This window comes from Lolium perenne, chromosome 1, assembly GCF_019359855.2.
Source record: "Lolium perenne isolate Kyuss_39 chromosome 1, Kyuss_2.0, whole genome shotgun sequence".
Lineage (NCBI taxonomy): Eukaryota > Viridiplantae > Streptophyta > Magnoliopsida > Poales > Poaceae > Lolium > Lolium perenne.
In genome coordinates, this window is record NC_067244.2 from 38,307,909 (window position 1) to 38,333,156 (window position 25,248).

General features: G+C 46.3%; 1 protein-coding gene across 3 annotated transcripts; it reads left to right on the forward strand.

The window, feature by feature from the left end:
• Positions 1-582: 582 nt before the first annotated feature.
• LOC127347026 (F-box/LRR-repeat protein 25) lies at positions 583-16,293 on the forward strand. 3 transcript variants are annotated; one of them, XM_051373263.2, is made up of 4 exons: positions 583-1,761; positions 2,180-2,362; positions 15,792-16,046; positions 16,147-16,293. In XM_051373263.2, exons 1-4 carry the CDS (start codon positions 763-765, stop codon positions 16,207-16,209), a joined length of 1,500 nt encoding a protein of 499 aa, XP_051229223.1. In that variant the 5' UTR covers positions 583-762; the 3' UTR covers positions 16,210-16,293. The 3 variants fall into 3 exon arrangements, with proteins under 3 accessions (XP_051229223.1, XP_051229226.1, XP_051229219.1); XM_051373259.2 differs by having other exon boundaries at positions 585-1,761; positions 2,177-2,362; XM_051373266.2 differs by lacking the exons at positions 15,792-16,046; positions 16,147-16,293 and adding an exon at positions 2,552-3,292 and having other exon boundaries at positions 2,177-2,362.
• Positions 16,294-25,248: the final 8,955 nt, after the last annotated feature.

A 25,248-nucleotide genomic window follows, 5' to 3' on the forward strand; every position in this document is an offset into this window, starting at 1 on the left:
AAGGAAAATGCATAAAAAATGGCAATATGCTATTATGCATAAGAAATGCTATGCACTTTGGTAAACCCCAACACCAATGATTTAGTATTATTGAGTGGTGATGATTTCTTTAGGATGTGTTGCACTTTTAAATTTGCTTCACGCTTAAGGTTCTTATTAGGGTTTGGATTGACTCATGAAATATCCTACAGGTTGAATAATAAAGCATAACAACAAAGAAAAACACAGTTCTTTATGTTTGGCACAATCCTATTTTACCTAGAGAAATTATTTACTTTGAGGCTTTAAAAGAAATGGTTTAATGATTATCTTTAAGTAGTTTTAAAAGAACAATTTTTGAAGAACATACTATTTAATGAATGGCAAAAATTTATAATAACAGCTAGTTGGTTTAGGGTTTACTAGAATTTTCTTCTATTATGAAAGAACTATTTCTGGCCAGAGAATTGTGAACCTTTTGGCCGGGCTGTTTTTTCTGAGAGAATCTTGAACCTCCTGGCCGGGCCGGTCGATGGTAAACGGCCCATAAGCTGTACCGTAACCCAGCTAGAGCACACAATTTGTGGCCCACTGCTTTAGCTCCGCTCCCTCACTGGAGACAACGCCACCGTCGAGTGACTCCGCGGCGGCGGCGGCGGCTAGAACCACTCCCGTTTCCACAGCAATGGCGATGGCATCGGCGACCCCCTCCCTGATCTCCAGCTAGCGAGCGAGTGTGAGCCCGAGCTGGGACGCGCCAACTCCCTCTTCGGCTCTTCTTCCATGGAGCACTGCGACGGGGAGAACTCCGCCAAGCGACCCATTCTCTCCGACGGCGGCGGAAGCGAGGACCGCCTCAGCGCGCTTCCCGACGACGTTCTGATCCACATCCTTCTCAAGCTTCTCGATGTGGCCGTCGCCGCGCGGACCAGCGTCCTCTCCAGTCGCTGGCGCCGCATCTGGAGGCTGCTCCCGGAGCTCAACTTCCCCTTCCCCAGTGACCCCCAGCACGTACGCCTTGCCCTCACCGCCCATGAAGCGTCGGCTCTCCACCGCCTCTCCGTTTATTTCATCGACGCCACCGCCGAGTCCGTGGCGGCCTGGCTTCCCATGGCCGCGCGCCGCCTCTCCGGCAATCTACTCCTCATCAACACGGCGCCGCATAATGAGACGGAGGACGAGGCCGCGGAAGGGGGCGCCCTTGAGCTCCCCTGTTTCGAGACCGCCACCTCGATCCACCTCGAACTAGGATATCTTGGCCTCGCGGTGCCACCATTGGGCGAATTCGCTGGACTCACCGATCTCTTCTTGGCTTGCATCAAGCTACATGGCCCGTGCGAGCTCGGTGAAGCAGTCTCCTCTCTGCGGTGCCCATCTTTGCAGAGACTCACTGTCTGTGATGCCTGGGGTATGGTCAACTTCAACATTCACTCTGAGTCTCTCAAGAAATTGAAACTGAGAAATCTGCATCAGCTGCAACAGCTCACTGTTATGACTCCGGCACTCATACACTTATGTGTGAGCTCTTGCTTTTCTTCGAGTCATAATCAACCCGTTGCAAACATCTCCGCCCCTCAGCTGGTATCCCTCGATTGGGGGGATCATTATGATCCAAGGTTCACACAGCTTGGCAAGATGGAAAATCTAGAGTGTCTAAGCCCATACCCTTTTCTTGTATGTGGACTGGCCGAATCTGCACAGGAATTGAATAGCTCTTGTGTCAGGCTTCTACAACGCTTTGAGCTCATCCGGAGTCTCAGCTTGACACTTGCCAATGTGCCGGTGAGTTCATTTTTATGTGAGCCATCATTACGTAAACTTGGAGTCCAAATTAAGGAATTAGCCATAGGCATACGATGAGGTTCTTGATTGTTTTCCTTGTAAGTCCCAAAAACATGGCTTAGCAACATTTTATCCTCTGTGAGGCATTACCTTTTTTCTGCCTTTGAGTACTTAGCGTTGATGCTACAAACCACTACACTGCACTGGTATATTGATTATTCAAGGGAGCACATGATCTCAGACCTGCTAGCATAAAAGAACCATTTGCTGTGTGTTATTGAATTTCTAACCAAGTTCCTCATTTCCTTTCTACTTGTTATTACTTATCCTTTTTTATGACTTCCCACAGATCTACACCTAGAAACTACCAATCATCAGTACTGATTCATTTTTGCGTGTTCGCATTAATCTGCAGCAGGACATTCCTAACAAGCAGTACATGATGGAAGACATTAAAAGGCTCCCGGACCTGACACACTTGACCCTGTATATAAATCCACAAGGACACTCCTTTGGGGCCAGTGTGTTCCATTTGCTCAGGATGTGTACTGGTGTGAGAAACCTGGTACTTAAATTTTATAGCACACCTCATCACCCTGAGGTAATACTATCCTTACTTTGTTTCTCTGATACATGGTATGCATTCATATTTCTTGGCACACCTAGGCTTGAGCTTCTAGTATAGACCTACAATAGGTGTTGGTTTGATACTGGGTGCTTTGCACCAAATTATATCTGTGGCAAATCTATGGCCCAACAATGAAAAGGAATATTGCTTTCTTTTGTCCAGAGAGTGGCACATAGCTTTGATTAGGTTGGGACGGATTGGGGCGGGTGGGTAGGAGATGATGGCATTGCAAGACAACGAGGTTGACGGCAGCCATCACTGAGGGAGGTGGTGGTGGTGGTGCGGGAGTGGTGAAGAGAAAGCGGCTGCCACGGGGAGCTGTGGAACTGTCAGAGTTAGAGGAGGTGACCCTCTGGGAATAAATCCTGACAGGATCCTGCTGTTTTGGCAGCTTCCATTACAAATATACGTCAGTTATGTGAATTTGATATGAGTAATTGCATGGCCGGCTCGATCTTGACAAAGTAGGATTTACGAGATAATATACTATACTATTTTTCTTTGCGGTTTTTTAAGAGTGCATCAGTAAGACAATAACCGTGGTCTACGGCCAATTTAAGATCTCCTTCAATATGCTTAATCGATTGGACAATAGCTCGACTGTATATGAACTAAAATTTGTTCAACTTCGTGTTTGGTAGAAGAATCATATCTATTATATTACTATGATAGAAAATGAATGTTGAGATTCGTCGACAGAAAGACGAGCTACTTCAGTGGTGTATTTTCTAGCTGTTGTTTTCCTTTCCTCTTCTCAGGATGCATCAGCCAACAGTTTCACTACTAGATTAGCACACCAACTATTTAGGCTCACATTACCTAAGAAATACTATATGTATGCTAGCTAGCAATTGTATGAAAAAAATCAACCACATGCTAAGCTAACAGTTTTTTTAAGGCTCACAGTTTTTTTTTTACCCACAAAAAAAAAAAAACTATGAACATCTAACCTAATCTCTTAACTCATGAGTGACCTAATATATAATTAATCAAAGAATATGAATTTGTTTCAGATTTTGTAGAGAGCGTGACTCGTATTATGTGGATAAATATATAACTCAAGTGTATTATATGGAACTTGAAATAAACAAAAGGAAACCAGGAAATTGGTTTCCATCAACTCAATACGAAGTCCATCAAAAGCTAAATAGTGGAGTAAACTTTGTATGGAATTTAACATTTTGGTTTATAAAACTTGAACCTATAAAACAAACAGACATAAATTAACATTTGTATCTCCACTCAAATAGCACACAATATGTAGACCAATATATGTCAAAAGTATGGCTCAGATGTGAACGTGTAAACAAACAGACATAAATTAACATTTTTGTCTCCATTCAAATAGCACACAGTATGTAGTATACCAAAATATGTCAAAAGTATGGCTCAGATGTATCAACGTGTATCTCTTTTTTGTCTCTACTACTATAATGTAGCAGTTATGAATTTGGATTTACCACACTCCTCCCAACTTCCTAGCAGAACGCCTATGAAGTTATCATAGCCATTCATTTTCTATTCAGGACTGTCATCTGCCATTCATCAAGTATCATCGTGAATGATCCAACGGCTGCCATGCGTTGGATTCACCCCTCCCAACGGTGCACGCCTGTGTGAACCTTCTAGGAGCTAGACGAATTTTCTAGAGAACAATCGATGGAGACTTTGCAATATGGGTTCTTGGGTAAAGTTGTTTATTCGAGCGCTAAGAGTACGACCTGTTGGATGTGCTAGACCAACGAGCGTTCTTGCCGTGTCACACTGAGTTACCCAGGCAGTTTTTTTTTCTTCAAAAAAGTTACCCAGGCAAGGTGCTCTTCTCACAGGGTATCTTGTAGAAAATTTCATCTATAATTGCAATGTGATGACGGTATTTTAGAAAACCGCTAAAAGCCCTCATTTTGTGGAGCTTACAGCCTTATTTATTAAAACATTTCAAGTTTACAATTTTCATGGCACCATATGTTCCTACATAATATTAACTCTTGTTTCTTTAGAGCATCTCTAGGAGATCCCGCACAAGGCTATAACTGCAAAATAACCACCATTTTGTGGTCTTGAAGTCAAAAAATGCACCGGATAGATCCTGCATACAGCCTGTCCCAGAAAATTTGTCGCTGGAACCTAAAAACGGCCGCCAAAACCAGCATATAAGCGGTACACATGGCCAGGTTTTCGATTCCACACATAGTCAACCTGACCGTAGCGGGAGGGACGTTTCAGCCCCATATTTCCTGCTCCCTCGCTGACGCTGTTCCCCTTGCACCTGTGCTGCCTAATTATTGCCATGGTGCTCTCTGTGCCGTCGCCCATCGGCTCAAAGGTCGCGTGGCCCTAATTGGGGTATCCTGTCACACCCGCACCTCCGGAAAGTGCATCATCACGCGCATTGACTGCCCTTGCCGGCAGCATTGTGCGAGCTCGCTCCCGTGTTGGTGGCACCATTGTCCTGCCTACCGAGGACGGTGTAGTTTTTGGGGGCTGCCACAAATGATGGCATCTGGGCCAAAGAAAACGAGGAATGCAACCTACCGCAGGAAGAAAATATTTGGTTTTACCGTATGAGTTCAGAAGCCTCCAGTGGAACCCGTGGTGATACCGCAAAAGCGGTTTATGGTCAAGGACAAACAGCTTTTACGGGGTTTGCTAGAGTTGCTCTAAAGCTCTAGGAGTATTGTTGTGCTCATACCAGGTCTTGCAAAGCACGTGATACTTACTAGTAAGTTGCTAATGTGTAGCAACTTGAATAGTTTCTACATATATGACAATAATTCATGACGATTAGAACAGAGAGTAGTGAAGGCACACGTGAATTGATCATGATGCCTAAACGTCACAGGAGTGTTGAACTAAAAGGGAATATGCATTTGCATGGCATGGGGTAGCTGGGAAAATTGGGTGGAAAGATGCCAATGAGCTATGTACAAGCAAGGGTATGCATGCGGAAGCAAAGGATATTTCGGATACAGCACTAAAGCTCACACCAGAAAACAAGTAGTTTCAGTTGTAAAAAAAATGCCAAATCATCGAAAAGATGCACATAATTTAAACAAGATACGATGGGAGTGAAAAAAAATGTCTTAATCTTTACAAATACACGTCAACAATTATGTTGCCTTAGACAGGCAAGTGATTAGTGCAATTTGGTTAGATGATCATGCTTTGGTACGATCTAGAGGCTTGCTATACTAATAAAAAGAAGCAACTGATATAGGGCCAGTGGTGACACCGTGAAGGAACACACGGTTTATGTATGAGATGACAATATTTGGACATGATACTTGATGAAATGCTGCTCTTAACAAATTACTGGTTCAGTTATAAACAATAGGGATGGGGAGGAGTGGAAGATGCAAATATAGAAATTAGCACTTCCTTGGTCTGGAAATAAATATAAGGCAGGCACGTAATCTGGAAGTGCTTTTGAATATTGGTCCTCTTCCGTGCATATTGGAGCTCGACCATAACATCTCTCCCCGCCTTCTCAAACAGCTCATCCACGAGCTGAACATCTGGAAACTGCTGGCGGAAATCGTCGAGCTTCTCCCAAGTCGCCTCCTCCTCGGGCAGGCCGGCCCACTGCACCAAGACATGCCACACGCCGCGACGCTGCTGCGCCTGCATCACTTTCGCGAGGTGGCAGAAGTCGGCCATCCGAAGTAGGAGGAAGGCCCGGGGTCGCCGCAGGAGGGACCCCTCGGTAGGGCTTCAGTAAGCCGACATGGAAGACGTCATGAAGGCGAAAACCAGCTGGCAGAGGCGGTATGCGAGTGTGCCAACACGCTCCAGCACATGAAAGGGACCGGCGTAGCGGGGTCTCAATTTGCGCTTGGAGCGCGGGTCCAGGGACTGCGTGGTCCTGTGAAGGAGGCGCAGGCACACCCAATCGCCCACCGCGAACTCCGCCTCGCGATGATGAGCATCATAGTACTTCCTGGCCAGCTGTTGTGCTTGGAGAAGACGCTGGCGCGCCTCAGCCATGATCTCGTCGCGGGTGCGGAGTAAGTGGCCCGTCGTCTCGGACCGAGCCGTGCCAGGCTCATAAGGAAGCATCAGCGGAGGTGGGCGCCCGTAGACCACCTCGAAAAGCGAGGCATGCAGGGCGGAGTGATATGAGGTGTTGTAGCAGTACTCCGCCCATGCCAACCAGTCCACCCAAGCTCGTGGACGATCACCTGTAACACAACACAAATACATGGCGATCACCTTATTGACCACCTCGGATTGGCCATCCGTCTGAGTGTGGAACGCCATGCTCATGCGGAGCTTTACACTCGCCAGACGAAAGAGATCCCGCCAGATGTGACCCGTGAACACAGGATCACGGTTGCTGACGATGGACGAAGAAAACCCGTGGAGGCGGATGATGCCGTCGAAGAAGGCTCGAGCCACGGACGCGGCTGTATAGGGGTGACCGAGGGCGATGAAGTGCGCATACTTGGAGAAGCGGTCAACCACTGTGAGGATGACGGACTTGCCGCCCACCTTGGGAAGTCCCTCGATGAAGTCCATGGAGATACCAGCCATACCTGTGAGGGCACATCCAGTGGCTGTAGCATACCCGTGGATCGCAGCATCTCCGTCTTGTTCCGCTGGCACGCCACGCATGATCGCACCTAGTCACGGACCAGTGCGCCATCACCGGGGATGCAGAAATTAGCACGGAGGCGATGGAGGGTCTTCTGCACGCCCTCGTGTCCTGCATAGTGCGCCAATGACAAGACCTGGTGGCGCAGGTCACCATGGGTGGGCACGAAAAGGCGGTGCCCGTGTAGAAGCAACCCATCGTCCAGGCGCCAGGGCGCCCCCAGCTCGCCGGTGTCAAGGCGCCCGCGGAGCGCCTATGCGTCCGCGGCAGTAGAAGTCGCATGGCGAATGTCGTCGATGAAGGCGAAGGACGGCCCGGAGCGAATGCACAAGACAATGCCCGCCATGGCAACGTCGTCAGCGACATCCTCAGTGTCGCCTCAGTGTCGCGGCGGGACAAGGCGTCGGCGACCGTGTTGAGACGACCTGGGCGGTACTCGACGGTGAAGTCGAGGCTGAAGAGCTTGCTGATCCAGTGGTGCTGTGGGACGGTGGAGAGGCGCTGGTCCAACAAGAACTTGAGGCTGTAGTGGTCCGTGCGCACACGGAACGACCGACCCCAAAGGTAAGGTCGCCAGTGGCGCACCGCCTGAACCAGCCCGATAAGCTCGCGCTCGTATGCCGCGAGCTTGTGATGGCGAGCGGCGAAGGGGTGGCTGAAGAAGGCCAGCGGTCCCTCGCCCTGGTGGAGGATGGCGCCGAAGCCGATGCCGGAGGCGTCGCAGTCCACCACGAACGGCATGTCGAAGTCTGGCATCTGGAGGACGGGTCCCGTCGTGAGCGCCCGCTGGAGAGCCGCGAACGTCGTAGTCGCCTCCTCGTCCCAGGAGAAGGCGTCGCATCGAAGGAGGCACGTCAGTGGCGCGGCGATGAGGCTGAAGTCCCGGATGTACTTCCGGTAGTAGCCGGCGAGGCCCAAGAAGCCGCGGAGAGCCCGCGGTGACTGCGGGGTCGGCCACGCGGCGACTGCGACGACCTTGTCCGCGTCCATCGCGACACCTTCCGCCGAGATGACGTGCCCCAGGTATGCGACGGAGGTCGTGCCGAACGAGCACTTCGAGCGCTTGAGGTGGAGATGATGCGCTCGAAGTTCGTTGAAGATGATGGCCACGTGCTGCAGGTGCTCCGCCTAGGATGAACTGTAGATAAGAATGTCGTCAAAGAAAACAAGCACAAAGCGGCGCAAGTATGGGCTGAGCACGTCGTTCATCAGGGCCTGGAAGGTCGCCGGCGAGTTGGAGAGGCTGAACGGCATCACCAGGAACTCGAAGTGGCCATGATGAGTATGGAACCCCGTCTTCTCGATGTCGTCCGGGTGCATGCGCACCTGATGATAGCCCGAACGCAGGTCGAGCTTTTTGAAGAAGCGCGCTCCCTGTAGCTCGTCCAAGAGCTCATCCACGACGGGGATGGGGAACTTGTCCTTGGACGTCATGGTATTGAGGGCACGGTAGTCGATGCAGAAGCGCCATGTGCCGTTGGCCTTGCGCACAAGGAGCACCGGGGCGGAGAACGACGATGTCAAAATTCGGATGATGCCCTGCGCGAGGATGACCGCCGCCTGGCGCTCGAGCTCGTCCTTCTACAGCTGGGGGTACCGGTACGGGCGCACGGCGACAGGCGCCGTGTCCGGCAGCAGGTGGATGCGGTGGTCACAGGGCCGCGCGGGTGGGAGGCCCTGTGGCTCGTCGAAGAGGTCGGCCAGGAGAGGATGTGCCTCGTCAAGTGCGGCCACCATCAAAGCTGCGGGGTCGCGGCGTCGGAGCCGCCGATGCCCGTCCACTGAACGCGATGGCCGCCCTCGCGCTAGAAGATGAGGGACGACACGTCGAGGTCCCAAAGGATGGGGCCTAGTGTGGACTGGAAGTCGACGCCGAGGATGAAGTCGTAGCAGCCCAGATCGATGCCGACGCAGTCGATGGAGAAGGGCTCGTCGCCGATTAGGACGGGAACCTGCCGCGCCACGCCCTGGCAAGCAAGGCGGTCCCCGTTGGCGACGGTGACGCTGAACTTCTCCGCGCCCGCCGGCTGGAGGGCGAGGCGGCGCATGGCCCCTGGACATGAAGTTGTGCGTCCAGCCCGTGTCCACGAGCGCGGTGAGACGCTCCCAACGTCACTGGAAGCAGCATCGTATTCGCCGTCTTGATGCCCGACATGGCATGAAGGGAGACGACGAAGGCGGTCGCATCGACCGGCCCGTAGGTCGTGACGCCGGCCTCGGAGTGTGGCGGCGTCGAGCTCCACGGTGAGGGCCTCCACCTCCACGTCGTCGACGGTCTCCAAGTAGAACAGGCGGGCGCACGTATGACCCTGCACGTACGGCTCGTCGCAGTTGAAGCACAGGCCCTTGCGGCGCCGCTCGAGGTGCTCGGCTGATGTCAAGCGCCGGAAGGTATGTGTCAGCGCGGAGGCGGCTGCAGCAGCGGCCGACAGGGCGCGTCGGGGTGGCGGTCGCCGGTGCGGGGCGGGTCGGGGGGCGCGCACCGCGGCCCGGGAACGCCTGCTGCATGGCGTTGGCACGCTGCTCGTACGCGCGCGCGTAGTACATGGCCATCTGCAGGTTCTGGGGTTCGCACATCTCGACGTCGACGCGGATGTGGTCGGGGAGGCCGTCGACGAAGAGCTCGGCGCGCTAGCGAGCCGTGACGCCAGGCGCATGGCAGGCCAACGTCTGGAAGCGGTCGGCGAAGTCCTGCACCGATGTGGTAAAGGGGAGGCGACCGAGCTCGGCCAGGCGGCTCCCACGTATGGGGGGCCCGAACCGGAGGAGGCACAGGTCGCGAAAGCGCTCCCGCGGAGGCATCCTGACCTCGTCCTACTCCAGGGCGTAGTACCACGTTTGTGCGGTGCCACGAAGGTGGTAGGAGGCGATCCACGTGCGGTCGGACGCCATGATCCGCTGCCCCCTGAAAAACTGGTTGCACTGATTGAACCAGTTCAGGGGGTCGATGGTGCCGTCGTAGGTGGCGAGCTCCAACTTGGTGAAGCGAGGCGGCAGCTGCACGTGCGACGAGGCCGTGTAGGCGCCCTCGTGGCGACCCATCGTTGCGGGAGGAGAGTACTGCGGCACCATGGAGCTCTCGGCGTATGGGTCAGTATACCCGTCGAACCCCCCGAAGGTGGTGGCGGTCGGCTGCAACACCGTCGGCTGTGGCAGCGCCGTCGTGTAGGTCGGCGTGTCGATCCACGTCGGCAGCGGGGACGGTGACGACGGGAACCTGATCTGGATGATCGGGAGTCCCTGGGGCGCGACGGTGGGCGGTGGTGGTGGCGCGAAGGGCGCAGCCGGCGGGGGCGGTGGCGCGTAGGGAGCCTGGAGGAAGGTCCGGAGGTTCGAGACCTCCAGGGTGAGGTCGCGGATCACCGACGACATCTCTGCTGGAGAGAGGACGGGGGCCGCGTCAGCTGCCATGGCCGCGGTGGCCGAGGCGGGCGCACTCGAGGTGGCCGGCGGCGGCGGGGGCAGCGGCGGGTGCTGCGAGGTGGCGGTGGCCGCGCCGGTGGAGGCGGGGGCGGTGGTGGGGAGGCCTGAAGAACTCATCGAACTAGAGCAATCTGATACCAAATTGGTAGAGACTACGGTTCTACCACGTCTCGGGCGTAGATTATAGGGATGGAAGTAAGGGCGGTGAGGCTGGAGGCGCAGACGCCGGTGGCTGGGCACCGTCGCTGTGAGAGGGAGGAGGTGGCGGGTGCTGCTAGGGCTTGGGGCTCCCGTCTCCTGAGGGAGACGACAACAGTACTGATTAGAATCGAAGGGGTACATGTGTTTTATATTTAGGAGACAGCTCCTCTAAACTCTAGATAACTTGGGCTAAGCCTCTAATTCGGCCCACTATTAGGCCTCTTCCGTGCATACTGGAGCCGACCATAACACTTACCTTTAATGCGTAAAGGCAATCTTTTCCTTCTAAGGTATACTATCACCATATCACCAACTTGTAATGATTTTAGCATCCGTTTGCAGTCACCTTTTCCCTTCCTCAACCCTTCCTCTTGGAGCTATTACGATCTAATTGGTTTGGTAGAATGGTAATCTTCCCCTTGTTCCAAGTGAAAAAGCAAGAATTTTCTTTCCCCTTTGTGTGTAGTATCCACATCAAATTGCCAAGGTCTCCCAAGAAGAATATGGTTGTCATCCATATTAACAACATGACATAACAAATTTGATGATAGTACTTGCCCAAAGAGAGTGGCATGTTGTATTGCTTGGTGATCCTAATATTCACCCTTTTATTGATCCATCCAATAGTGTAGGGATTTAGATGATCATGAGTCTCGAGCTTTAAATGGTTCCCTAGTTCTGAGAGATAAGATTCTCACAACTGCAAATATCAATCGGTAACTTGCATACCTTGCCATTTACCGTCTATTTGCTCTCAAATATTTTCTTCTGTTGTGTGTTGTCGGATTGTGGTGTCGAGAACAAGAGATGCTGAATTACACATACCACATCTTCACCCTCTTCTTCACAGACATCTTGACCTTCTATATCTTCAGATTCATATTTTTTTGTCATCTTCACCATCATGAATAATTGTGTTAACAAATTTTCTCAATGGGAAGTTGCTAGATACATGTCCTCCTTCACTGCATTTATAGCATTTTATTACCGGCTCTACCCTACTCTTGCCTCAAGCTTGCTTTTGAACAGGTTGTTTTGCCTTAGGTTGAACGGTTTTCTCTTCAACCCTATGGGAGTTCTGTACGAGGATATGGAGTCTTACTTGCGATTCTTCTCATCATCAACCTCTCAGCCTTTAAGGCCCATCGACCATTGATGTACCCTGCAACTTGTTGATCTCCAGTTTTAGAAAGGTTGCACCTCACTTGTAGCCTTAGAAAATCTTTGGTGTCTTCCTTTCTCCTTAACACAATTCTGAAACTGAATAAATAGGATTTGATCATAATCTGCATGCAAAAATCTCCCTTTCAAAAGATTCTTCATCCAACCAAAGAAACTCTAGGGTCTTCATGACCTTAAAGAAAGTCTCCACCTCATACAACCAATCAAGGCACCCCTCAATATCAACATTTCCACTAAAAGTGGGGATCTCAGTTCTCATCTTGTATCTCTCCCATATGTAGCATTGTGTACTCTTGAATATGTATAGAGATAAGGTTCTATAAGGCCCTCATCATATCCGTCATCTTCAGAGGCTTCAACGTACATTAACCTACATTAACCTCGTTGAAGTACACTGAACAACATGTGGTTGAGGTGTTTTTTGCTTCAAGACGACCTCCCCATCTTCTGCGCGCCGAACATTTTCTTCCTCTTTTGATGATTCTTCTTCGTTGGTAGTAGGAGGAACACCATCTCAACTAGCTGATCAGATCTGCGGTTAAGGCCTCCATGGAGCGCTTGGATTTGTTGTTCTGCAACATCCACTCTTTTCCCCAATTCTTCAATTCTTCTATTGCTTGGTGCAGCTCTCAATGAGGAAACCAACAGCTGGATTGGATCAGCAGGGCTCTGATACCACCTGAAGCAGCACAATGTTGTGGAGGAAAAACTGCACCTTGCTGCTACAATGTGAACAACACAAATGTTAAAGGAACCACTTCAATGTGTTGCGTTAGATATCGCTCTAGGGGCGGGACTGTCAAGAGTTCAGTCCAAAACTCTCGACACACAAGATTTAATCCAAGATCTAAGACAAAAACACAAGGTTCCATTTATTTGATAGGTAGTGTGTACATAGTCCGATTACATACATAGAGGTTGTACCTCTATTTACAAGCTGCATGAGCTTTTACTATTACCTCTATTTACAAGCTGCATGAGCTTTTACTATTTAGCTCTCCTCGCGACTAGAGTGTTTTAGAGAACACTACATAAGCTATATAAAAAACTACAAATATCTAGTTACAACTTATACTAGAACACTCTGGAGCCCACTACAACATACTCCCTCCGTTCTCTTTTAGTCTATATTTTAGGAAAAATCAGACAAATTAGTAGTGCATTTATTAGTACTACTTAAATTGATAAACAACCAATCCAAGCTACACCGAAAATAGTGACATCCAATAGATAAAGGAGGATCACTTTGTTTTCCGTATTTTTGTTGACTAGAAGTTAGAATGTAGAGTATTTTAGAACAAATTTTAGTCCTAAAATGCAGAGTATTTCAGAACGGAGGGAATATATGACTAGAGGATCATATACCTAGAATATAGTAGAAGAGTGTAGAACCTAGTGAGGGATTTTACTTATGTTTTATTTTCTGCTGTCCCTCATCATCTTTGAGATCCCAGCAGTCCTTTTTTCTCTCAGAAAATGTAGAACCCCCAACTAGATTGATGGATGGGACGCAAAAGGAAGTGTGGGGTCCATCTGCAGAGTTTTGCTCAGAAGTAGACCAGCTACCGTCCCATGTCTAGTACCTACACACTACAAACCCATCAACCCTTCGTGTCCATTCTCTTCTTCCAAGAAGCTCCACTGCAACAAACCCCAGGACACGGATGGGCAACGATAGTGCAGCCAAGCTCGGACTACAGCGGCGAGCATGTGCCACGCATCCCACCTCTATGACCCCGCCACCTCATGGTTCCAGCCATCATGATCTGTTGTCGACGTACATGGCTGGCCGCAGGGCAGCTGTTGGGTAAGACGCTCCAGCTCTACAGTGCAGCTTGCGGATGACTAGTACTCCATATTTTTATACATTTTTTTCAAACCTATTCATGATACAATTTAGTGAAGTTTCTGTAGATTTTGTTTAGGTTCTTCGTTATTGGGGGCAGAATGTTGATCCGATTTGTATCTTGTTTGCATTTTCTCAACCTGGTCTCCTAAATCTACTATTCCACCACTTGGTGCATCTGATATCTTAACGTGAAAGCGAAAATTAACTTGTTTCCATGGTTCTGAAATTCTGATCCATACTTGCACACATGTCCATTTCGGCGTGACAAGACGACCAGACAACTGCAATGCTGCTACCACTCCCTGACTCCCTGCTGCGCCGGAAAACTACGGTTAGGCATTAGGCGACGCCCGTACATAGTGTACACACGGTAGCTAGGCGCCACATTGTTCGAACTAGAGAAACGTGGAGAGTGAAGATGCGAGAGACGGTGGGGCAGGAGAGAAGCGGATTTTGTGAGGAAGAAGCAGCCCTAGGATTGCACTGGCGGCGGGAGGGCCAAGGGAGGGAAGAAGTGCTTGTGAGTTGTGAGGAGAGAGAATTAATCAATGGACATACAAGTGCCGTAGGCGGTAAGGCAGCTGTTTGAGGGGGCAACCTACTCGGTGCTTGGAGACGGGGCATCCACCTTCTTCTGGACAGATCGGTGGCTTCCTGAGGGGCGACTGACGGACGTAGCTCCAAACCTTGTGAAGGCAATCCCAAAACGTCTCACGCGACTGCGCAAGGTCCGAGAAGGTTTGTCTGGAGCCTGGTTAGATGACATTCCACCCAACCTAGATGCGTCAGCGATCCGGGAACTCTTCGAAGTGGCAGATCGTTTGGAGGATGTAGCCCTTGTGGAGGGCGTGGAGGACAGCTTCAGATGGGGCTGGGAGAAGGATTTATCCTACTCCGCACGCTCCGAATATCGTGCAATGTTCGGGGTGAGGATCGAGATGCCAGGAGCGCTCCAGATCTGGCAATCAAGGGCCCCACCAAACTGTAGGGTCTTCTTATGGCTTGCGGCCAGGAACAAATGCTGGACTGCGGACAGACTTAGCAGGAGAGGTCTCCCCCACCCGGCCTCATGCCCTTTCTGCGATCAGAGTGACGAGACCTTGAACCACCTGCTGATGGGATGTGTGTTGGCACGAGAGGTCTGGGCGACGTGCCTACGTCGGTGGGGGAAGCTGCATTGGTTGACACAGATGGACACATACTTTGTTGCTTGGCTGCAGGGCAAGCGTGGAGGGCCTGGAGGGGATCGAGACCTTTGGACAGGTGTGACTCTCATCTGTTGGTGCCTCTGGCGGCACTGAAACGACACCGAAACGACGTTGTTTTCGACAGAGTGGCACCCTCCAAGTCCACGGTGCTATCTAGGATTTCTGATGAGGCGGAGCTCTGGAGGCTAGCCGGGATCTTCAGGGGTTTCCTTGCGCCAGTGGATAAGTGGAGATGCCGCGAGTAGTCCGATTAGGTGTGTGTGCTACCCCCCTCCGGGGGTAGCGGGGGTTTGCGCTCCGTGGGCGTCTGTGCCCCGAGCGTGTTGTATCTTGGCCTTCTGGCTGCTCTTCTTGACTCAGATACGTCTATCCATGACGTATCCTTAAAAAAAAGAATTAATCAATGTATTGATGACGGTTCATGATGAAAATGGAGTTGGAGACCAAGGGTGTGTCCAAACTTGTTTTCTAATATGCATAGCGGTCACATCACCTCTGTCCAGGAACATGATGGTATGGAGAGAGAGAACGGTATCTACTCTAGAATGTAGACTCTAGAGATTGAACAGAGTGATAAGAGAGATCAGGGCAGTTGCTCTGTACTTTGTTTTGGATGGTGAGAATAACTTGCGGACCCATGCGCGTGTGTAGAAAATCCATTCTCTTCTATATTTTGCATATGGTTCAGTAAGGATGTAGCGATGAATTCAAATAAAGTTAAATATAACAATATATTGTAAATCTAGCCGCACAAATGCACAGACCAATCTAGCTTGTTCTCTCCAATAGGTTGGCTTAAAACTATTTTCCATGCGTTATTTTTTTTGTAAATTTGTTAAAGACATGTTATATCCCAACAGCCTTAGAATTTCTAGTTCCATCATTCTTATTTCGTGGCATTAAATCATATCGGCTGATCTTATTAAGCTGATATGCACCTTGTTTCAGGCTCAAACTCCGTGCCCATCAGGTTGTGTTTGTGATCAGCCACCAAACTGGAAAACCAAGCAACTTGCACTAGACCGCCTCCGAGAAGTAGAAATCTGGCACTTGAGAGCAACCCAACATGAAGCTGCTCTGGTTAAACAGTTATTTGAATGGGGAACAGTGCTAGAGAAGATGACAGTATATTTCCATTGCTCGGTCACTAAAAGCACTGCCAAGAAGTTCTGGCGGATGCTACGAAACTTCTCTAGGCCAGGAGTACGTATGATAGGGCGACAGGTTGCTTAATCTAGTCTTTGCATAGTTGGCCATTAAGCAAAGTTTGCTTATAGTTCCTGCCAATTGTTCTACTTTGCAGGGCCAAGGTTTGTATATACCAAGACTAAGTCACCGGCCAATTGCACTCGATGTGGGCCTCTAAATTTAGAATACCCTTCGAGATGTTACAGTATCATCGTCCTATTTTGCAGGGTGCAGGCTATTTAAAAGTACTTCATGTCTGTTGTACGTTTGACATATGGATGGATGTTAGGCGTTTTTGTCGTGATTTCTGCTGATGATGGGTGTGATACTGCTTGTACGTAGAACTTTTGCTTCATCAGTAATACAAGCTAGTCACTGGATGCAGTTCAGATGGGCTGTCTTGTTTACTGGCCAACTAGCGAAACTGTACGATGTTTGTGATTATAACTGAGAGCAAAAGTTGGAGATGCATTTGTTCAATAAGTTCTGAAGAACCGTTGGAAAAACAAAACAAGCAAGGATAGGGTGTCCTATAGCTCTGGCATTTAATATGGACGGCACTGCTTTCATTGACAATAGATAGTAGATGAAAGAGTCTTACAACAACTATGATTTCTCAAGAAGAGAAATGAACAAAAATGGAAATAAAATAGAGCAACTGGTGTGGCCTTTGGCCAGGATCTGTAAGAATCATCGACAAACTAGTCTGATTCTCTTCCTCTGCGAGCCAATCCTTGATAAAGAGATAGGCCAGCTAGTGCCCATCCAGAGGCGCTCGACAATGTAGTTGAAGGTAGCAGCTGGGGTTTTAGCCTTTTATTATTATTGAAGATTCAGTCCATAGCTCACCAAACCAGCGACACAGTAGCATTCCAGCGGCGTTGATCCTTTACTGAGCACATGAGCAATTTGCCACTAGGCGAACTACACTTTCATTATGAGAAATAGTTTTCTTTTCTGGATAAAGGGTGTTATATTACTTAAAAGATTTAAGCAATACATCCGGCCTCTATATAGCTAAGATAAGATACATACAAAACACTCGTAAAAGTGTAAGCAGGAAATTAGGCCATAGGAGTCATAATCTTACGATTATGTAGTTACCTATATTGGGTAATAAACCCCTTGGTTGTATCCTTAATCGTGTAGACACTTATGTGATAAGGGGTGGCCCGATCTTCTCAGTAAGCAATGGTGGTGATGATGATCATGGGATGAACACAGCGGAGAAACACAGATGAAGTGGATGATAACTTGTATGACGCAACGAGATCTCTTAATTGGTCCCTGTCGCCAATGCAACAGCTCTCAACCCTGCAAGATATTCGCAACTCCACACACTTGCGCGCGTAGCCGCCGACCACGAAGTGGTAAGTTGCAATTTTCTAATTTCCAATGGAACAGCAGATCACACAAGACTTTCAGATCCACACCAAATCAAGCAATATGGTGTAGGGAATTCAATAGTTTTGCAGAGCAAACAACTAAGAACTAGGTTTATCTTAAACGTGGTCTAAAGCAACTTTGGGGGCGTCCTGGGCACTTAGGGCCTTTTTGTTGTGGCTGGCTGGGGCTGGCTGTGGGTGCTGTGCAGAAAAGAAGCTCCTTTTCTGAGTGGAAGTTTTTGGCAAACCAGCTGGCTGTCTGGCTTAAACTATTGAATTATCTGAAACACCCCTTACATTCATGAAAAGTCGTACTATCGTTGCTTCACGTATAATAAATAGAATATGCATCTAAAATTCAAGTCAAAATTTATATCCATACAATTTTCATTACATAACCATCGGGAATATAGTTGTCCAAAATACATTTCCACTACATTATACTAGCTAATTCCTCCGTTGTATAGAAATGAACAACGTGTTGGCAATGTCGTCAAGTGTTCCGTTCATGCCTCTTGTGTGTAGTTCACTCGACACATGATCACTAGGCAAGGTAATTGTTTGCCTCTGGACCTTGGGTAATCCTCATCTGCATCACATCGATCAAATTGTTTATCACGCAAGTTGGAGTCTCTAATGAAATTGTGAAGCACACAACAAGCAATGATAATTCTCTTCTGTGTAACCAAGTCGAAATGAGGGATGCCTTTCAAAATGCGCCACTTATTCTTCAAGATCCCAAAGATGCGCTCGATGCAATTTCGCAACGATGAGTGGGCATGGTTAAAAATTTCTTCCTTCTTCATTGGTGGCCCTTCTCAACGGAAATCAGGAATATGGTACGTGTTGTTTTTGTAAGGAGCTAGAAATCCCGTTCTGTTTGGATAACCAGAATCAACAGGGAATATGAATCCATGTCTTCCAGACGTTGGCCTGCTCACACATCCCTGTTGAAGTCGCTAACAGATTTTGTGATGTGTACCCATGTCTTCATATGTGGTTGACCTCTTCATCTTTTGCAACTTCAATAGGGATGTGTGAGCCATCAATGGCGCCAATGGCACCTTTGAAATGAGGATAAAAACGTGAATCTTGAAGTCTTGGATGCACATCCTTAAAGGTTCTATCCACTAGTTTTATATTATGTTTACCCAGTTTGTACAAACAATTCAACACCATATGAAACTTTCTATGAACTGTTTCAAGAGACCGACTGAAATGGTTCTGGACTTGGGTAAATGATTGAGGTGCTCCAACAGTCCATAGAAACATCCCTAGACATTCAACAAATCCCATGTATCTAGTTAAAATTAACCCATACTTGGTAGCTAAGAGGTTGTGCAATTTGTGAAAGACATCAGGATACATTCTAAACATTTTGTAGCACCTTTTTATATCAGCAAGTTGTTCATGCACCCATTCATTCCCAGTTTGTTGTGGAATCCTCTGAGGTGCCTTCTTCAAATATTTATCCGAATAGAGATTACCAAGGTAGCCCAACACAGCCATGTCATGCGCCACCCCAAGGAGGTGTCGAATCATTTCTTCATCACTTCCATTGTCGCCACCACCATCCATTCTACAAATTTCATATAAGATCATGTCAAATTTTTGGACTTGGCATAGTTAAAGAAAGGCAACAAATGTCAGATCATAACAAACAACACACATAATGGTTCACAAATCGTACATATGGTTCACAAATAAAATAGTACAAGGTTCTAGAATGATCATAAATAGTTTCAGCAAATAAATAGTAGTACAAGTTATGGTTCTACAATGATCACAAATAGTTGCAGCACACATCTACTTGTTCATCTCATTGTGCATCCTTTGAAGATAGTCAAGCCTCCCATCAGATGTCTCAAATGCCGCCAACAACTCTCTATGCTCCCTTTTCACTGCTAGCTTACTAGCTGTGAACATGAGGTCAGTGCCTTCTTTGATTCCACATTCTCGAACCATAGATAGAAACTCGTTCATTGTTGGGATAGAGTCACCCATGCCGCAAGAACCACCAGCATCCCTCCTTCCAAATGAAACAAGGCTGGTCAAGGCTGTTTTGTAGTCTCTGTAAAAGGGGCTCTCTTTCTCCTTCTCTCCACCAAACTTGAGGCGCTTCACGAAGCACGGTGTTTTTTTGGAGTCATCATCGTCATCATCCACTGGAATTGCAGCTTCCTTGTCCGCCCCCGTTTCCTCTTCCCCCAGGATGGCCGAAGATTCTCCGGTAACATGAGCCTTACTAAACATGACATCAAGTTATGTCAAGTTAGCGGGTGGTTCATATCTGAACTTGACATGCTCAGGACGATACTGCAAATAGAACACAAAAAATAAATTAGACTAATATTATCATCGAATCACAATAGACAAAAAGATAATACAGAACATGAATATATAACTTACTTGTAGGTGAGTCTGCCACCAATCATTATCTGCATCCATAGTTCTTGTTTCCGAATCCCAACCTAGCCTGGTTGCATTTAGCAACTCCATCCAACCGGTGTATTCCTTTTTTAAAGAATCCATTTTTTTCTTAAATTGCTTCTTTGTAAACCTTTTTCCCGTTTTCTCGGCAAATTTATCCTCAAGATTCTTGTACCCCTTCCTACTCAAACAACCTCCATCCCTATTGTTTGCATTGAATTCTTCCATACAAATGTCGCAAAAAAACGAAGGTAGTGTGCATCCCAAGTCGCCTTCTCCATGGAAATGGGGGACACAAGCTATAACACACAAAGAACTACAGAATTACTATACAAAATACAATCTACTTAATCACAATGTGGTAACCAAGCAAGCAGAAACACAAAAATGTAGGATAACGTTGCATAGAAAACAAAAAACTTCCTACCGCGAACACGCAATCCAAGCCAAGATGCAATCTAGAAGACGGTAGCAACGAGGGGGTATCGAGTCTCACCCTTGAAGAGATTCCAAAGCCTACAAGATGAGGCTCTTGTTGCTGCGGTAGACGTTCACTTGCCGCTTGCAAAAGCGCGTAGAAGATCTTGATCACGATCGCTCCGGCGCCACGAACGGGCAGCACCTCCGTACTCGGTCACACGTTCGGTTGTTGATGAAGACGACGTCCACCTCCCGTTCCAGCGGGCAGCGGAAGTAGTAGCTCCTCTTGAATCTGACAGCACGACGGCGTGGTGTTGGTGGCGGTGGAGAACTCCGGTGGAGCTTCGCTAAAGCTACGCGGGAGATATGGAGGAGAGGGGGGCGGCAAGGGTTTGGGAGGGGGTGGCCGGCCACTTCAAGGGGGGCGGCCAGCTTGTGGTCTTGGGGTGGTCGGCCCCCTCCCTTGGCCCCTCATTATATAGGTGGAACCCCAAGTGTTGGACTCCAAGTCTTCGAATAAGACCCGAACCCAAAACCTTCCATAGAATAGGGAAACCTACCCAAGCTAGGACTCCCACTTGAGGTGGGAGTTCCACCTTCCATGGAGGGGGTGGCCGGCCCCCTATGGGGGAGTCCACTTGGGACTCATCCCCCACTAGGGTTGGTCGGCCATGGTGGTGGAGTCCCACCGGGACTCCACCTTCCTTGGTGGTTTCTTCCGGAGTTTTCTAGAACCTTCTAGAACCTCCCATAGAACCTTCCGCATCATTTTAAATCACATAAAATGACATCCTATATATGAATCTTATTCTCCGGACCATTCCGGAACTCCTCGTGATGTCCGGGATCTCATCCGGGACTCCGAACAAATATTCGAACTCCATTCCATATTCAAGTTCTACCATTTCAACATCCAACTTTAAGTGTGTCACCCTACGGTTCGTGAACTATGCGGACATGGTTGAGTACTCACTCCGACCAATAACCAATAGCGGGATATGGAGATCCATAATGGCTCCCACATATTCAACGATGACTTTAGTGATCGAATGAACCATTCACATACGATACCAATTCCCTTTGTCACGCGATATTTTACTTGTCCGAGGTTTGATCTTCGGTATCACTCTATACCTTGTTCAACCTCGTCTCCTGACAAGTACTCTTTACTCGTACCGTGGTATGTGGTCTCTTATGAACTTATTCATATGCTTGCAAGACATTAGACGACATTCCACCGAGAGGGCCCAGAGTATATCTATCCGTCATCGGGATGGACAAATCCCACTGTTTGATCCATATGCCTCAACTCATACTTTCCGGATACTTAATCCCACCTTTATAACCACCCATTTACGCAGTGGCGTTTGGTGTAATCAAAGTACCTTTTCGGTATAAGTGATTTACGTGATCTCATGGTCATAAGGACTAGGTAACTATGTATCGAAAGCATATAGCAAATAACTTAATGACGAGATCTTATGCTACGCTTAATTGGGTGTGTCCATTACATCATTCATATAATGATATAACCTTGTTATTAATAACATCCAATGTTCATGATTATGAAACTAATCATCCATTAATCAACAAGCTAGTTAAGAGGCATACTAGGGACTTCTTTGTTTGTCTATATATCACACATGTATTAATGTTTCGGTTAATACAATTATAGCATGATATATAAACATTTATCATAAACATAAAGATATAAATAATAACCACTTTATTATTGCCTCTAGGGCATATCTCCTTCAGTCTCCCACTTGCACTAGAGTCAATAATCTAGTTTATATTTGCAAAGATATAACACCTTGGCCTTCTGGTGTTTTATCATGTTTTGCTCACGGGAGAGGTTTTAGTCAACGGATCTGACATGCTCAGAAACGTATGTATTTTGTAATTCATTTGCGTCTCAACGCATCACTTATTTCCAAATGAGCCGGCATTAAATATGTTTGGTCTTCTGGTGGAACCTTAATTCCGCGGTCTGAAATATGTTACTAATATTGTCACACACAATATAGCTTCAAAGTTCTGACTCTGTCGGAACTACACCAAGTTCTAAAAGAACCTCTTGACTTAACATCATTTGCCATTGTCAAAACAATGACATACTCTGCCTTCTTTTGTAGAATCCGTCACAATATTTTAGAACTTTTCTAAATTTAGCATAGACAATTTCTAGCTCATTGTGCTACCTTTCAAACAACACTTAGTCTAATTTGAGATTGAAATTTTATTTTCATATGTGACAAAACAAATATCGGTGCAACATCTTACAGCGATTTGTTTGTCATTTCTCCATACAAAACTATATATATATCCTTGGTTCTTCTTAAGTACTCAAGAATATTCTTACTGTTTTTCAATGATCATCACATGAATCATTTTGGTACATGCTCATAACACTTTTAAGAGCACAGGACATCTGATTGTGTACATACTATCCGTGATCTATAATCACTCATGTGTTTTTACTCATTGAGTGTCAGATACACTCAAGTCTTGTTAAAACTTCACATGACAAGAACATTTTCTTAATATTTCTATATTGAACTATTTCAATATCCATTCTGTGTACTTTGACTTAAACTTATTTTGTGTTTCAATCTATCTTCATAGATTTTGACACTAGATATGTTTCAGTCCATATCCTTTCATTGGAGTTAATTTCTCAATGAAACCTTTTTAATCAAGTATATAATTACATCATTTATAACCAACTATATGTCATCTACATAAAGTATTATAAATATGTCTCAGCGCTCCCACTTAATTTCTTGCAAATGCAAGTCTCTTCATCGTCTCTGATGAAATCAAAAACTCTTTGACTATTTCATCTGGTGAAGATTCCAACTCCATGATACTTACTTCATCCAATTGAAGTTTGTATACCTATCTAGTATTCCACGGACCAGCAAAACTCTTGGTTGTATCTTGTATACACCTTTAATACACACTTCTGATAAGTAATGTATTTTGCCATCCTACTATCATATCTCATAAAAGAAATATGTAGTGATTACTAGAATAATCCACATAGACTATAAGCATTGCTACAAAAGATCTAATCTTATTGTATTCAACTCTTTGAACTTTGTTGCAAACAACTTTTTGACAAGTCAAGCTTCATCAATTTTATAGATCCATTTACTTTCAATAAGTATTCATCTATCTTGGATTTTATGGCGTATCGCCATTTTAAACGGAGTCAGGGCCCATCATAACTTCTTTGTTTGTAGTTGGTTTATCATTCTTCAAAATCAATCCTTTGTCCACAAATCATTTATTTGATCACAAAGTAAACCGTACCTACAAGGTTCAATATGTACTTCGATCTCCATGGCTAAAACACTTTGTAGTCATGGGAGCCATGATCGTTGTGGCCGCTTCCGGAGCCAATTTTCGATGCTGCGCTACTCTGATCATTATGCTCAGGTTCATAAACCTTATCAAGTTCTATTGTCCTCCCACTCAAATACTTCGCTAGAAAACAATTTCTTGGAAATAAGAAACATTGACAAACACTTTTGTCTTTGTCTCGTGGGAAGAATTCCCAATCAAATTTCTGGGATAACCAACAAAGACATTTATCCGATTTTGGTTGTAAACTTATTTACTTATGCTATGCATACCAAAATTTAAGAAAAGATTATCAGGGTTCATACCCATGCCATAACTCGTATGGTGTCATTTCAATGGATCATGATGATGCTCTATTCAGTGTAAAAGCGGTAGTCACTAAAGCATAATCCACAAAAATATAATGGCGTCATAATATTTTATCTCATCATTAATCCAACAAGGCTTGGATACATCTCTCGGATACTATATCATCATTATGACGCTCCAAGAAATGTGAGTTGCAGAACAATTTCATGACTCTCTTAGATGTTCGCTAAAACTCGTAATTCAAATATTTTCACCATGATCCAATCATAGATATTTGACTTTTCTATTACGATGATTTCCACTTCATGCTGAAATTTATTTGAATCCATTCAAATGTTTCAAACTTCTTCCTTATTGAATATATCCACATATATATACTCAATTCATTGTTGAAAGTTTTCATGAATCGTTCAACTCTTGGCCTATGAACGGTATTTTAATCATTCTCTTTAGAAAAGATTTGCAAGCGCCAAATGATTCAAAAATCAAATGACTCCAAAATCCATTTGCATGGAGTTCCTTCGTGCGTTCCTTTCTAACATGACCTAAATGGCGGTTCCACAAATACGTGGAATTCAAATCATTTGCCTTATGGCATTTTAGCGTCAGTGTTATGTATGTGTGTTTCACCATTAAGATTTATAATAACTTATCCATCGTACATGGAGTAATGTCATAATTTGAACAACTCATTGTTTTCATTTGACCAGAGCAAAATAACAATTATTAAGTTCTTTATTATAAATTCTAAGGGCTAGATAGAATGCCAACGACAAACATAATAACACTTTATTTTGTTCCAGACGTGTATTCCTATCATATTCCTTGTCAGTCACTTAGGCCATTGTATTCTTGTATTGTGTTGCTTTGTATGACACTTCATACCAACCAATATAGTACTAATACCCAAGAATTTCATAGTGTGACCTAACTAGGAATACAACCATAACATGTATATCATTTATATACACCTGAGCTAGACTTTCTAGTCTTTTCTTTCTTTCTGCCAAAATATCTTTTGCAGTTTCTCTTTTAGTTTTTCTCATTATTCAGAAAAACACTTCAACATCAATAACTTCTAGGTTTGTTGGTCAAATACCAATAACCTTGAGGTTCTTACTTTGAAGTTGATCATCATATGACAAGTGTTCCGGATTTCTCTATTAATAACCTTTTAATATGATGAACAATTTCACTCATAATTTTATCCATCATATCATGACGAATTTTCGAGACCATGTCTGTACATGCTAGGCTCGTAAAGTTTAACCTTAGTATTCGCATGTGCAAATCTGGCTTGCACCCGT

Excerpts from the sequence above, each read along its gene's own strand:
- LOC127347026 (XM_051373259.2), top strand. The coding sequence starts at position 763 with ATGGAGCACTGCGACGGGGAGAACTCCGCCAAGCGACCCATTCTCTCC. Across the intron at positions 2,363-15,791 it reads GCACACCTCATCACCCTGAG|GCTCAAACTCCGTGCCCATC; the intron begins GTAATACTATCC and ends ACCTTGTTTCAG. Across the intron at positions 16,047-16,146 it reads GAAACTTCTCTAGGCCAGGA|GGCCAAGGTTTGTATATACC; the intron begins GTACGTATGATA and ends TCTACTTTGCAG.